Raw genomic sequence first — 16,488 nt, 5'->3', positions numbered from 1 at the left:
TGAATGTGTGTGTGTGTGTGTGGAGAATGGGAGGGTATAAGTTGGATTACCAGTGTTGAAACCAGTCATGTGTATCCAGGCCCCAATCCCAAGATTATTCCATCCCCCCCTCACACACACACAAATTAAAAACACAGTTTAACGGTTTATAATAATCAGTTCTAAGCTTGTGATTATCAGGCATTCATGTCTAAGAAGTTAATCTTGCAGGTCCAGTTCATCCAACACTACTGGATGAGATTGAGTATTAATACTGTATGTAAACCAGAGCTAGATGGGTCACATCCAGTTTTTAATATGGACTGTGTTAGCTGTAGTTTTCAGAGACCATATCTGACTTTATTTATTCCTGCCCTCCATACATCATTATTCATCTTACTTTGACTGTGCAATCTGCCTTTGGGCTAAAACTGATGGTTTCATAGAAAGAAAAACAAGGAAGCTGTTCAGTTACTGATCTAGGGCCAGCTGTTGCCATCTAGTCACATTCATTATTGAAGACAAAACTAAACTCAAGTCAGCTGAAACCTCTAGCCATCTTTCTTTTTAGTTGATGATATGTGGCATGCAGTGATGACAGTCAGACCCCACCTCCGGCTGGCCCAGCACACATCAGCACTGTATTAGAGACTCAGCTGTGTGGGAAATGAACTTTTATGATCTCTGATTTATTACCTGCATCAGTGCCTCTGAAACGCCCCAAGATTGCTTTGAGGAAAGCTGAAGGGAAAAGCCTTCAGTCTGGGAGAGAAATCAAATCCACACCTCCCATCGACCCCCACCACACACATCACTGCTGTCCCTCACTGCTGCTTCTCACATGTGTGTATGCTATGAAGGCATGTTTCTATGTGTGTGTGTATGCAGTTATATGTCAGCACTGTCACTTCTTGTGTATGTTGTGCATTAGTTGCAGGGAATATATTTAATTTTTTACACGTATGCAAATTAGTATTAAATAAATTTAAATATATTATAGTATATTTTTCTTTTACCAATTTTTTGGCATAGGCAATATTTCACATCGGCCAGTCTTTCTCGTATCACATGCAATTCATAAACTTACAGCTCAGCTAAACTACATATTTTTGCTGTAACGCTGCAGATTCAGCAGCACCGCATCACTGCTCCAAAACACTAGTGTGCTGAATATATTTGCTGTGGAAGTGGCTAACGTTTTGATTTAAGGTGCTGAACTGTGCATTTGTCTCACAGCAAGTATTGGGACCATAAATAAAACTTCCTCTTAAACACTGAGAGGTGACCTTTCATGAATGCCATTGAAAACTAATCAAGAAAATAAAGTTCAAAGATTGAGCAGAGTGAAAGATCATAGAAAAGCCAGAGGAGAGCACATAAAAGTTTCAGTGTGCAGGTCTAACGTGGTGTGACTGACCAAGGATATGATTTTAGCTGCTCGCATTTTATATGTGGAAGTGAAAATAGAATGAGGGAATGGTAAGGAAAGTGTTGAGACTCATGAATAGTAGACCTTCAGGTGAAAGAGGAAAGACCTGATTTGTCTACAACCTCTGCTTCTCTTGTCTAAAGGCTTTTAGGAGCATTCGGGAGTTTGAAAGATACACTGGGTTAGGATTTGTTGGTTAAGCAGCCATTGAAAACTGAAAACCCCTTGTTTACTTTCCAAGAGTTATAATAGACCAGTATATCAGTGAGGCCAGTATTTGAAGAATACTGGATAAATGTCTAAATTAAGAAACTGAGGATTTAAAGCCTCTCAAATGACACATAATGGTTTTAGTCCTTGTTAAAATGGAAAATTCTCAAAAAAAACTTTCTTCACTCTCTCTTGTGGTACACAAAAGATTATATTTTGAGAAATATTTTTTTGTGCTCTATAGAAGAAAGTCATGCAGGTTTAAAACTACATTAGAGTTTAGAGTGTATGATGACAGAATTGAATGAACTGTCCCTTGAACATTGCACACTTCTTTGTGGTCTTCCTGAGACATCATTTAATTGAATACAAGACCTCATCAAGTCATGATAACGAGTGACAAATAAGGCATTTGTTTATATATGAGCTGGGCATGGCAAACAGCTACAGGAAGCAGCTTGGAGTCTAACCCAATAACAGGATAATGACAATAAGGATCAGTAGCTCTTCAATAGGCCTCTCAACAGTATCGAAACATCTTTATCTGAAGAGATAATATTCAGTGCATTCAACGCCCATGACACTGGGCATCAGCACAGATAGCAAGTGGGTGGACCAAGTGGGTAAGAGAAGTTATGTTGATGTGCTTCTATGCATGATTAAGTGTGTATCTTTATCTGATCGTTTATCATTTCCATGTGAGTCTGTGTGTGTGTATTAGTCAGAACAGCCGGCCGTAGTATCTTTTTATGGTCTACAGGAGACATGTGCCCGCTCAAGGTAGAAAGCACCTCTGACAAACACGTTTTCATCTTGGAGTAAGACCCTGACTTGTTTGATAAAGGTGTGAGGGGAAAAATGCATCTGTGTTCAAAAGCAAAGGGAAGTGATTTGTGTATGTGTGTGAGCGAGGGAGAGGAAGATGGATGGAAACCATTTGACAGAGTCAGTTTGAACCGAGAGCTGCTGTGGAGGATTACGGTTCCTCTGATCAGAGCGAGGGAGGAATTAAAAAGAAGGAAATGGGAGAGAGAGCTAGGACAGGCAGATGTCAACATGTCTCTCAGATCCACTGGATTTGTCTGACCAGCGTTTGGTCTCAGTCCATTGCTTTGAAATGCCACGATTCAGGGAGAGCTTTAGTTTTGATGAATTCTGTAAATAGTAGAGCAAGTTTGATGCATGCAGACATCAGACACCACAATAATTCATGATAAATGGAATAATACAATAATTCAGATTAGGGCTGTGCAAATAATTGAATGTGATTTATCATGCGCATCTCGTCAGTAAAGCCGGTTCTGTGATTAGTAGTACATCTCCATCACTTGCTTTTAAATGGAGCGGCATTTACTACACAGAGCCATAGTTCACTAACAAGTTATGCAAAATTGCGTTCATTAATGCAGGTGATACATCGATTATTTGCACAGACCTTAATTAAATGACGATTCACTTGTGCTGATGTCACTTTGACATTGTGCTGTGCTCACCAATGAAAAAACATTTTGTTTGAAAGCGACTTCTGTGTGAAAAGTGCTTTATACATCTCTACAGTATTGACAATTTATAATTTTTTCATGCATATTTTAGCTAATAAGACTGCAGCTTTAAATGTGATAATATTATAAGTAATCCAGTGCCATACACGAAGTATGTCTATCTATATATTGTGAATTATTTTTGTCCATATTAAATGTATTGAAAATTTGGTATTCCATTTTATTATTTTAGCTGATTTCTATTGACACAGAAGAGTAAATGAATTACACATTATTTGTTGAGTGTGACCTTTTTGTTGCTCTCTCTCTTTTGAGCATCCTAAAGTCCCATCAGATTTTGGTGGGTGGAGCTCCTTAGCCCTCTGGGAGGGCTGTAGATAATTAAAAACCCTTATCTGTATGTGCTTGGTGTATAAACATAACTCCCTTTCTTCCTAGCATCCTTCTGTCACCTCGTCCTTTAGACACCCACATCAGGGATGAATCCCTCCATCTGTCCATAGAGGGATGAGGAGTGCATACTGTACTAATGAAAGTCGAACAGGAGGATGTGTGCATAAGCGTCTGTGTGTATGCGTGATTTTGCCTGTGCGGGTGTCAGAGTATGAGATTTTGTGACATGCCGTAATCAAAGTTGAATTGCACTGTTCTGAGATAATGCTCTTAGATCAGGGAGGATAAATTCGGGATTGTTCAGATGCCCTTGGCCCCCCACCCCCTCCCACAGACATCTGATGAAATTCAAGGTCGAGTGTTTGCAAAGCCTGGAAAGGCTCCAGTCAAACACTCTGGTCTTAGGTGAATTTAGGTCCTTATTCTTTTCCCATTTTTTTTTGGACCTATGTCAATTAATGCCACCAACTGGTCTCTGAGACCTTCACTTGACCTCATTTGACACTCAGATGGCCTGGAGTTCAGCTCTAAATGCAAAAAGTAGCATGGAAATAGAGAGACTACCACTGCCAGTATTCACCCACCCAACTTGAAGCCAGGATTTAAGCAGCCTGGTGTCAACTCAGTTTGCCATACTGATGCCCAGTGTGGAGCGTATGGTGTTTGGCAATTGGTGCACATTTTAGCCAGAAGGCCATGAATGAGATGGCCTGGACAGGGAAACATAGGCTTGTTCCAGCAGATTCAATCTGAGATGTCAGAAGGCAGCGTAATAATGCAAATGCACTTACAATGATGCTTAAGAAATTTTGAAGTCTACATTTTTATTACATGTAGCTCATAATGGACTCAAATCATTATATCGGTTTCTTGTTTTTTCCAGTTCTGTTGTCCAGTCAAAAATGCCTTTGACTCACAATTACAAATTTTCTTGTTATTGCTGTGTTACTCTGATTATTTGTGCTGGTTTTCTGGAAGCACAAAAGAAACTGCATCAAGTGAGACTTCACTGTCGCAGTTGTATCCTAGAAAGACAAAGAATTGGAATGAGAAGCATGAATATCCAATTATTTATCAAGTAAACAAACACACAGCTTAAACCCTAAATGTGCCGTTTCCTCGCATTTACTGAGATGCTGCTTGTGTGTGGTATTAAACATGAATTCATTAGCACTCTTTGATGTGGCTACTCAGCATGTGGTCTCCAGATCATGTATATGCGCGCGCGCACATGTGTGTGTGTGTGTGTGTGTGTTGCAAGAAAGCTTTCAAATAGAAGAACTGGTTTTCTATTGGCAACATGCTGGACTGTTGGAGTAGGCCTATATCCGGTCTGGAGGTCAACTTATGTTTCCTGTTCAAGATACTGGGGATGCTGTATCCAATCCAACTGGCAATCTCCTAAAGCAACCTATAGGAAGATGCTAGATAAACCCCTGTTTTTGGATGACCTTGCAGAGTAGCTGATCCTAAAGCCCGGCACTAGATGCATTTTTTTTTTATATTTTACCACCATGGATTGGCATGGATGCTTAACATCCAACCATGCACCGAAAATAAATTCTAGCTAACCAAGGTGCTTATTATTTTACAATAGTTTGATTTCAAGTAAGATTTCAGAGAGTTGTTGGAGCCATAACCTAATGTTTAGCAAATAAGCTACAGGTTCATTGAGCCATAGTATTCTTATGGGAGATATAGTTTTAAGTCCTCATCCCATTATTTTCTGTATTTCTGTTAAAAAAAGTCTTTAATTATAGAGCTTCTACATGTGATTGCTTTATGAGACGGATGTTGATTCGTCTTTTGGTTGCAGTTTAAACCCACCAACGAGCCGAGGGGTCATAATTTCTGTTTTGATTCAGCTTTACAAGACCACCATTGCCTGATGCTTGTTTTTACCTCGGCTCACATCTCAGTTTTCTCCCACTTTAAATGTAATCGCTGGTAAATGATACCTGCTGTAGTGTTTTGAAGTGGTTCTTTGCTAGACTTTTCTATCAGAGAACATTATCCCCCACTGCTCAGATTACACACACTACTATATTTCAAACCATTCTCTTCCATGCACATGAACACAGCTGCAGCAGGACCATTCTCACACAGAATGGAAAATATACCGAACTCTTTATTACTCTTCTATGCCACTGAGTGTGCTAACGCTCCCTCCCCTAGTGCGTCTCTGCTTTCTGTTTCAATGGCTAATCATTACTGTGGAGTCCATACCCTTTACTCTGTATACCGTCTTAATGCCCACTACAATGGCTAGGCAGTGATTTTCAAATCTGCTGTGAACATCCACAGTTAAGTGCCAGCCTGGTGTACCACTACTAGCTTTCTTTAGAACTAAAAATACGGCTTTTATATACCATACTCTGTATGCATTAATGTTTAGACCTTTAGCATGAGTCATAAGTTGCTTATTTTACTCAAGTATAATAAGCAAACTCTGTTTTTTTTTGTCTCTTGTCTTTTGTGCAGCCATTAGCGATTCCATCTAATTGGCCCTGTGGTCCCACAACTATTCAGACATTGCAGGCATGACTGTGAGCTCTGCCCCTCCTTCAGCTGTGTCAGCAGGTGAATTGTGCTATCTTGAAAGATAGAAGAAAATCGGCAAAGCATGCAAATCGCATACTGAGGGGAAAATCAATTAGAGAGCCAGAGGTCCGGCTGTGAGGTGGGGCACAGGCAGAGAAATTGTGCCAATCCTAGCTGTTAACTCCTGGGGAAAATGCATTATCCCATTGAGAATGGCATCCATTCATGCCAACTGTGTGAGCTCCCAGAGTGCCCTTTTCCACCTCTCTTTCTCTAATTACTCTTGCGCTTTTAAAATGTTAGGAAAACTGTCATGTGGCTTTAATAATTTGTCTTCCTTTCTGCTTTACTGAGAATCTTTTGTGGAGGAGACAGTGATAGTGGTATCCAGTTGCCCTGCTGTTGAAGCTAATGCTAGTGTCTTTAATGCTAACATTCTTCTGTTCTTTCTCTCTGTTTAGGTACAAAATGTTCCCAACTTCACAAGAAGCCTGAATACTGATACAGAGCACAAGTAGTGGACAGAGACACTCTTCCCCTAAAGGCAACAGGACAATGGCTTCCCACAACAGGAGATGGAACCTTTTCACTTTTTCTTGCTGCATCATTGTCCTGCTAGTCCCCCTCATGGCTACGAGGCCACAACAACCTTCAGCGGCATCCAGAGTACATGAGAAATACAGCACATTCCGGGTGGAATACCCAGAATGGACCTTTAACCATCTTGCGGTGGACCACAGAAATGGGAATGTGTACCTTGGTGCAGTGAACCGCATCTACAAACTCTCACCTGGGTTGGAAGTACAGGTGTCACATCAGACCGGTCCAGATGAGGATAACCGGAACTGCTACCCACCCCGTATAGTGCAGCCTTGTAGCGAACCTCTCACGTTGACCAACAACGTCAACAAGATGCTGCTCATGGACTACCGTGAGAACCGGCTGCTGGCCTGTGGCAGCCTGTACCAGGGTATTTGCAAACTCCTCCGCCTGGATGATCTCTTTAAACTTGGAGAGCCCTTCCATAAAAAAGAGCACTACCTCTCTGGCGTCAACGAGAGTGGCTCCGTATTTGGGGTCATTGTGTCTTACGGTGATGCCTCGCCTGATAAGCTGTTCGTGGCCACAGCTGTTGACGGAAGACCGGAGTACTTCCCGACGATATCCAGTCGTAAGCTCACCCGTAACTCTGAGGAGGATGGGATGTTCGCCTACGTCTTCCATGATGAGTTTGTAGCCTCCATGATTAAAATCCCATCGGATACATTCACGGTGGTACCAGACTTTGACATCTATTACATATATGGGTTTAGCAGTGGAAATTTTGTGTATTTTCTCACATTGCAACCCGAAATGGGAGTAGGCCCAACGACTGGGTCATCCTCGGCCGGTCGTGAACAGGTGTACACTTCCAAACTTGTGCGACTCTGCAAGGACGACACTGCATTTAACTCATACGTCGAGGTTCCTCTCGGTTGCGTTAAGGGTGGGGTTGAGTATCGCCTCCTGCAGGCGGCCTACCTGTCCAACGCAGGTACCATCCTGGCACGTTCGCTGGGCATAGGACCCGATGATGACATCCTTTATGCTGTTTTCTCCAAAGGACAGAAAAGGAGGCCCAAGGAGTCATCTCAGGAGTCAGCTCTATGCGTGTTCACTCTGAAAGAGATTAACGAAAGAATTAAGGACCGGTTGCAGTCGTGCTATAAAGGGGAGGGAACCTTGGATCTCGCTTGGCTCAAAGTGAAAGACATCCCATGCAGTAGTGCGGTGAGTACATTCACAATGATTGATGTGAGTACTGCTATTACATTCAGGGCTAGTCATCAAATTGTATACAAATTGAAATTTTTAAAACTAGTCCATTCAAGTTTTTACCAGAGAGTAGAGCTAATTTTGTTCTGATAAAGGCACACGTATGAGGCAGTGCCCACTAGCAATACAAGACCACTTTTGATCAATTACCACTGGCTGTGCTTATAACAAGTCTTTTGACAACACAGGACAAGGTATCGAAATAAAGTGACATTTTTAATGGTTCCCTGGAAGCTGACTGTTTTGAAAGCAAAAAGCTTTTATTTTAAACTGTGGGTGTTTGGGCTAAATGAATTGGAGAATTTGTCTTTCCAATTTCAATCTGCATTTTACACTGATATTTACAGAAGGACAATGATATTTTATCTTGCAGTAGATCTGATCACTATATCTGTATAAATTGTGGGAAGTCGTGGCCTAATGGTTAGAGAGTCGGACTCCCAATCGAAAGGTTGTGAGTTCGAGTCCCGGGCCGGCAGGAATTGTGGGTGGGGGGAGTGCATGTACAGTTCTCTCTCCACCTTCAATACCACGACTTAGGTGCCCTTGAGCAAGGCATCGAACCCCCAACTGCTCCCCGGGTGCCGCAGCATAAATGGCTGCCCACTGCTCCGGGTGTGTGCTCACAGTGTGTGTGTGTGTTCACTGCTCTGTGTGTGTGCATTTCGGATGGGTTAAATGCAGAGCACAAATTCTGAGTATGGGTCACCATACTTGGCTGAATGTCACTTCACTTCACTTCACTTCACTTCACTTCACTTCATAAATGCAGGTAAAAAATGTTGGCGTATTTTTCTTAGTTTAATTCTCACAGCAGTGACAACATAATTGCTAATATTTTGTTTACCAACTTACGGCCAGTTCCAATTAAAATAATTCATTTGGTCAAGAAATTCCCTCAAAATAATGTCAAAATGTTTATCACTTGTTTACAACATCTCCTTTGGGCTACGATACTCAGTGGGGATTCAGTTTCTCTAGACCTTTTAATAAAACATGAAATGTGAAATTGCCTTACTCAAAGAATCAAATTATTATTATAATAACACTTTATTGAATACCAGCCAGGGAATAAATGAATTATTACCACACATACCACTCACCAGTCCCAATGAATTCTTGCTCCTTTCAGAAACATCAGTGTTGGTTTAATAGAGTCAGGTCAAACTCTACAGCAATAAAATGAGTTCAGGCATTTATAAGAAAGATTCCATAGTAATAGCATTCCTCTGAGGTACCTTGGAGTAGCATGTAAATACCATATGAATACCATGGTATATGTCATCATATTATTTGACCATTACTGTTCCATAATAATGGCTATGTATTAGGGCTGGGACAACGCGTCGAGGTCATCGATGACAAAATATGCACATCGATTCGTCGACCTGTTTTTATTTCTCTAAAAAACGTTTGCAAAACGTTTACCTCATGTGCGCTGAATATACGCGATGGCCGGATCAACATTCTGTCCAACGTTATATAACCAATCCAGGGGTTTTTCTGCATTTTTTTTTTTTTTTTTTGGCGGCTGTCAAAGCCTTATTTGATCGGTGAGTGATGTAGAATAGAATGACTGCGGCGCCTGACAGGGCGCGTAGTCGCGTACGAGAGAGAGCCCCGGCTGGGCGTGCGCACTCACAGTCTTCAAACTACACGAGCGCTTCTTGCTCTCTCTCTCCCTCGTGCATATTAATCAAAACCATTAAACACGATAGAAAAAGGGCAAAACACCAAAGTTTCACGCACTCACAGTATTCAAACTACACGAGCGCTGTCTCTCTCTCTCTCTCTCTTTCTCTCTCTCTCTCTTGCTCTCTCTCTCCCTCGTGCATATTAACCAAAATCATTAGACACGATAGAAAAAGGGCGAAACGCCAAAGTTTCACGTGGAGCATTCGGAGATCTTTTTTTTCTCCATGACAGGCTGCTGGCTCCCACTGTAAATTTTTTTTTTTTTTTTTGGAAAAGCACTCTCTGTATTAGCTTAAAGCCCTCAAGTTTACATTGGTTACTGTATTCTTTCAATTGCTCTAAACAAGTATTTTGGGTAAACTTTTTTATTGAATGCTAGACATCAAGTTGTTGTTATTTTCATCTGAAAGAAGAACTTTTTTTTAGTAAGCTAGGCCCTATGTGTTCAGTAAGCTTGTTTCAGTAAGCTATGTGTTTTCAAGGCTTCAAGGTTTTATTGAATGCTATCTCTATACAAGTGCAAAGTAATGCATTCTTAGTCAGTCTTTTATTTTGTAATTTTAAGAGCAATAAACATATATTGCAATGTTAAGGAATTCATGTTTTTTTCATTCAGATACGTAAATCAACATGTATAAATTGTTAGTAGTCAATTAATGGGGAGATAATCGAAATCGAATCGGTCTGGGAAAACTAATCGTTAGATTAATCGATGCATCGAAAAAATAATCGCTAGATTAATCGTTTAAAAAATAATCGTTTATCCCAGCCCTACTATGTACCTTTCTTAAGGTGGTAAATGAGATAACATGAGGGATTCCGCAAAAAGGGAGGGAATTTTGTCAAGTTTTTCCTGATGTGGAGGTGAAAGTGAAACTGACACACACACTTACAGGCACTCACACAGAAGAATAAATGTGAAGCAGACTGTAAGAGAGTGATGTCGTGATAAGTGTACAGCTAGAGAGGGAGGAAGGAAAGGAGTTATGTTGAGGAATGGTGCCATTTTTGCGTGCATTGCAGTATGGCCACTGCAGCATAAATTAAAGAGAGAGTGTCACAGTGAGGAGAGAGAGAGATTGATGGCCTGTGTCTCCTCCTCCGGTAACTATGGCTACTAGCTCCTCATTTAAAAGCAAGGCAAGTGTTTGATTGGGGAAGAGAAAAAAACAAGTGAGCTCAAACACATTATATATGAGACTGATAAATGCTCTGTTACTGTTTAAATTATCTTTTCCGAGAGCTGTTAGATCTCACACACAAATATAAACACGGAAATATGCAAACACATGATTACACAGGCTTATTAAAGACAACATGGAATTAACATTTCCCCCTATTTACTTTAATAAATGCTTTTGGTCTTAAGCATGATTCATCAGAGCTTCATTATTCTTAACTTATGTAATTCTGAAGAACACATTATTTCATATGGATTGGGGATGCACTATATATATATATATATATATATATATATATATGTATGTATATATGCACAATACATATTTAAACATATTGTTTTAAATGTATCAACCAATATTTTTATCAATATCTATTTATTTATTTAGAAAAATATTTATAAAAAATACTTGTCCAAATTCACTTGTAGAGTTAATTTTTAATTAATTGTTTACTATTCATTTATTTTGACTAAATGGATGATATTAATATTGACTATTTCAAATGGTAATGTTAAATGTCATGGCTGATAACTAAATATTATTAAAGTTAATGTTTTATATTGATTTATAATAGTTTTTAATGTTTATGTAGTTATATATTTATATGTATTTATAATGTGTAATAGGTATAATATTTATGCCTAAAATATTATGATTTTCTCTACGTAATGAGCTGTCATGTCTGCAGATTTAACCAAGACTGTGGGTTGGGAGAAAGAATTATCATAATAGTGCGGGCACTTTTTATGGTGCAATTATATCCCAATGGATAAAACTTGAACCTCATCCTGTTTGCTTGCCACGGAATCTTGCGTCATCTAAATATACAGTCCATTATGGAAATTGAATGCATTGTGAATGCTGTTTCATGTTGTCTTTCACAGTGAGCAGACTACATTAGGTATAAAGCAGCTTCCAAACACCCACAGGCAGAAGAAACATGGGCACAATTGCGCTGACTCACCTATGAATAAAAGCACACGCTCATAGACGGATGCATTCAGACACTCATGTGTCTCAGAAAAACACCCACAAACATATACAGTATACATTTGAAAGCGTCCCAGGGCAAAACAAAAATGACATATCATCCAGGCGGTTTTGTTACTGAAATTAAACGCTCTTGGGCTGTAGTATTCCTGAGTCTGCATTCAATGGGACCACGCTGACAAGATAAAAAGTGGGGAATGACAGGAGTGAGAAAACAGTACATTAACTTGCTATCTTAGTGGGGGAGATGGATGTTTCGATAATATCACTCGGGTGATTTTACAAGAATTGCAGTTGTTGGTCTCAGATGGGTTTGTGTTTTCAATAATGCATGAAAAACTCACTGCTTCTGAGTCGGAATATTGCTAGAATATTGCACGCCATCACTTACCAAACATACAATCTACTCATTACAAAATAAGAAGCAAGAAAGAATGAAAAAAGAAGGAAAGAAACCTGGTAGCGACTCCGTAGCTTTTTGACTTTCCTGATATGAAAGTCTAATTAAGTAAGCAGAGAAGCGCAGTGAGATCAAGCAAGCCCCTCTTCATGAATGTGAAGATAACATTCTCTCAATATTCAGCCCTCTGCAAACATTACATCAACATGACATGATAGTAATGCAGCTTCGCTGAAGATATGAAAGTGATGTATATCTTAATATCCTCTCTGTGCCCTCTGCAAATGATAAGGATATTATGCTGTGAAAAATCATAGCATAATGTAAACCTGGCTCATCCGAGATATATCTCTAGTTCTGTCCAAAATTCGGGTCTTTACTAGCAGTCATCGTGATCTGTCATGTGCAGGCAGATGACATGGATGAATAGCTTTTTTATTATTTTAGATGTATATCAAACATAATATAGAAAAATATATGACCTATGATCTAATCTTGCTGAGACCCAACAATGAGAATATTTGGTATGAATTTCATTGCTGATTTAATGGCAATTCTATAATTAAAGTGTTTCTTTTTTAAAAATGTTTTCTTTTTTAACATAAATGTACTAGAGGGACAACTGAGGCTGTTGCAATGTGTCTCACTTTGTCTTGCGCCAAGTGACACGCTTAGAACGGTGTGTCAAGTTCTGCTTTGTAAAACATATCCTAAGACACCTGTGCTCTGTTGCAATGTGTCTGTCTTTTAAACTTCTGCGAGCAGCTTTTCTTGTCATTTTGTTTATTTTACAGTAATTGCTAATGTCACACATTACCATAGTTTTACTGTAGAAATAAGTAACTATGGTTTACTATGTAGGGCGGGAATGGTTCAACTTACGGCTCGGTTTGTATCACGGTTTTAGAGTCACAATTTCGGTACAGTTCGGTATGTGCTATGTTCAGGGAAAAACTATACTGTCAAATCCAAATAAAGAAAATAAGAATAATCTGTCTACAAGCAACAGAACAAATAAATACAATAGAGTAAAGATACAAATAAAATAATGGTGATTTTTCATATTTATAGCAAACCATATTACAGATGCTTTGTAAGATTTAAGTTGAACCGTGGTCCTAGTGCGTGCCTAACCTTGTGTAGAGAATCGTACGGTTAGATTTTTTTCCGAGAACCGTTCCACCCCTATTACCATGGTAAGAAATTGTATTTGCAGAGGCAGCAGCAGTACTCTGTGCTGACGCTTTCAAGCTCTCATGGTGTGTGTTATTTCCCACTTAATGAACAGATGAGCAGCCCTACTGCTCATTAGGGCAGTCATACTGTATGAAGGGGCACTGTTAATGTCAAACATGACAAGTGCACACACAAACTCACAAAAGAAAGGGTGTGCGTTTCACTACGTCAGACAGTCTACCCATCTTCATCAGTTCATTAAAACAGATTTAGACTAAATCGTTCTAGATGGTGTTAATGAAGTCATCTCACATGCACATACACAGAGGCGTGGCGTGTCACACACAATGGTCATGCTGTCACCCTCATTAAGAAGACATTGTGTCTCTTTGAAATATGCACCAGTACATGTGACATGAGCTCTTAATTATGTCCCATGCCTTACTATTTTACATTTTTTTCTACTTCAGTTAATTATGTACAAAAAACTAATATTTATTTGTAATAGATATTGTCATCCCCACTCTCCCCCAATAGTCAATTTACGTATTATTTGCCCAATCCAGATGTGCGTTAATGAGATTTGAAGTCAGGCCCGTGTTCTCTTAATCCCAAGTCCAGGGTTCGATAAGTCATGCTCACAGCTTTACTCCCACATGGTTACAACTGGCAGCTGTGTGCTGCTATTTAAAGATCAGACACTGAAGGGGAATCCAAATGCAGAGGGAGAGATCTGAAGCTCGCTCAAGACTACTGTAGCTTTGGTTGTGCCAAACATCTCTCAGACTTCCCAAGTGCCTTTGGACCCAGACAGAGGAGTGTTCAAACCTGAACAACAAAAACCATTTAAAGTGTATGGGTTTGATTTGTGATGCCTGCAATGCTTTTTATTTAGAACAAAAACAAGTTAATTCTATTGTTCTGTTTTTGCAAGGCCAAATATTTTAAGGTGTCTTGTGTGCCTGTTTGCATATTATTATTGTTAATACTGAGATTTTATGTCTCTTGTCAGTTACAAATCCTATTAAGGGAGAAGATGATTTCAAAGTGCTTGTGATGATACAAATGTGCATGGCAGTATCACATAATGAATGTATCAGTGTGGAAGTCTTGGTGTCTATAGATCATTCTTTGTTGACATCTGACCTAATAAAAATAATCTGCCAGCGCCCCATGTTCCCTATGTCAGCAGAAAGAAATGGTGTGAAAATGAGTCTGGCACAGTAAATACAGGCTTCTCGTCTCCTGGTGTTCAAGCAAACAAGGGCGGCACACACTAATCTTTTTTTTCTCTTTTTTTGGTTAATTTATGCATTTTTCTCAAGCTCATCCTCGCTTTTAGAGACATTGCGGTCAGAGAGATAAGAACATTTTAAATTAAGATTGGTCTCATTATTATTCATAATCATCTCAATTATAAGTCATTAAAATCAGGCTATAGGCCTTTCCTTCAGCTGTCAGTCTCTCTGCATGCTCATTACATATTATTGCCAAATAATTAGTGCTTTTCACCCTCCTAGACAGATTTTTTAGAACTCATTCTATCGAAGTGGCTTTCAGTTCTCGTTAGTTTCCAACTGCTAGTCATACCCCCCCCCCCCCCCCCATTAAAGGTGCACTTTGTAATTACTGTGTTGCGTTAATCCGGCAGTCATGTTGGACTTATACTTTCATGCAGCGTTACACAAAAGCAACCGTTTTCAGATAATGCTGCTATTCTAAAGTGTGCTATTCACAATAAGGGCATTAGGGAGAAACATTTTTCTATGCAGATTTTGCTATGGATTTAAATTTAATGCAAATTCACTCTGTTGGCCAACAGAAAGCTGGGTTTTAAAGTGACTTCAGTGCTTCATTTTTGTGTGAAATGTAGGTAAAATTAATGAGTGCACCTCTGAATTGGAGAACATGCAAGCTTATCAGTCTGAAACACTGCAGTCCCCCTGAGATCTCTTGATTTTTCATTAATATGGCTCCAGTTCCTTGCCAAGTTTCCTCTTTGGTGACGCTTTCTAGGAGATCCACTTTATAGGACGGTGTGACATGGTTTTAATCAGTCGCTTACACTGTGCACAGTGCATTTCCATTCATTAAAGTCGATCTCCAGGTTTATTGGCCTCAGTAATTACATCTCCCATCGTAACTACTGCAGCAAAGGTCATAATCCATCATAAGATCGTTATCTCCTAATCAGACTAAACTCACTTTACATGTAGATGTGAAAAGGTTATGCGCTCCAGAACTTGTTGGATGTTTCTTGAGCAGTATGTCAATTTTACTGTCTTTTCTTTATTCATTGGAGCCATCATAAACCTTATTTAGTTCTACACATGCATGTACACGCATGTTGACATGTGGGAATGTGTACTCAAGCACATATACAAACACTTTCCTTTCAAGCGGCGAGCTGCTTTGCCGTTGTGTAGCTTCTGACAGTTGAGATCTCAGAAAACACAATGTGCAATTATAACCTGCCTTCAGCATCTCATAAATGCATGAATTTTTTAATATCCATCCAACACACGACCTAAAACAATGGCTTAAGAACACACAAATGCAAACACAAGCTCTTTCTTCGTAAGTGCTGACATTTCACATCCCAGGGGTTTCATTGATCCACAAAGAATGATGTATGCGGTGACATCATTGACATCTGCTGAATGCTTTTTTTTGTCACAAAGCTTTACTCAGCCAAATCAAACAAATGACTCTTTCCTGATTAGTCTCCTGAGCTTTGCATAATGTTGTAATCACGGAAATCTGACAGCTTCCATTTACTACAGGTAGGTATTGCAGATGATTTTTATTTTTATTTTTATATCTATGTTTAAAGAAGCTCAAGGAGGTGTAGAGCAGATGTGAGAAGGCTTCACAACTCATCTGCTTTTGAGATACCATCACAGATCTGTGAAAATCCTGTCCTGTGGCTGTACTTAGATGTTGAACTCTACTGTATATCTTTACGCCAGCGTAGTGCCATAAGATGCGATTTCAGGGTTTGTTTTTTTCTATCTTTAACTCTCATTTTGATATCTTTTGACATTTTCTTTGAAGCACGAAGATTCAGTAGGAAATAGTGATATTGCTCAAAAAAGGCCAATGTTGGATCAAATAATACTAGTAAAGTGCTTTCAAATGGAGGTCTTTGCTATGGAAGCGGAAGCAAGCCGAATCTCT

At 39.5% G+C, this 16,488-nt stretch overlaps 1 protein-coding gene across 9 annotated transcripts in view; it reads left to right on the top strand.

Moving 5' to 3' along the window:
- plxna4 (plexin A4) overlaps window positions 1-16,488 on the top strand; it is a 229,723-nt gene that overhangs the window by 28,964 nt on the left and 184,271 nt on the right. For 5 of the 9 annotated variants that reach the window (XM_059511099.1, XM_059511102.1, XM_059511101.1 and 2 more), the window contains 2 exons: window positions 5,995-6,093; window positions 6,516-7,824. In XM_059511099.1, coding sequence (XP_059367082.1) covers window positions 6,610-7,824 — 1,215 coding nt within the window. In that variant the 5' untranslated portion in view covers window positions 5,995-6,093; window positions 6,516-6,609. The remainder of the gene's footprint in view (window positions 1-5,994; window positions 6,094-6,515; window positions 7,825-16,488) is intronic. The other 4 variants (XM_059511104.1, XM_059511100.1, XM_059511097.1 and 1 more) reach the window with 1 other exon arrangement.

The sequence above is a fragment of the Carassius carassius genome, chromosome 26, assembly GCF_963082965.1.
Source record: "Carassius carassius chromosome 26, fCarCar2.1, whole genome shotgun sequence".
NCBI lineage: Eukaryota > Metazoa > Chordata > Actinopteri > Cypriniformes > Cyprinidae > Carassius > Carassius carassius.
This window is presented reverse-complemented; position numbering and strand designations above follow the sequence as displayed.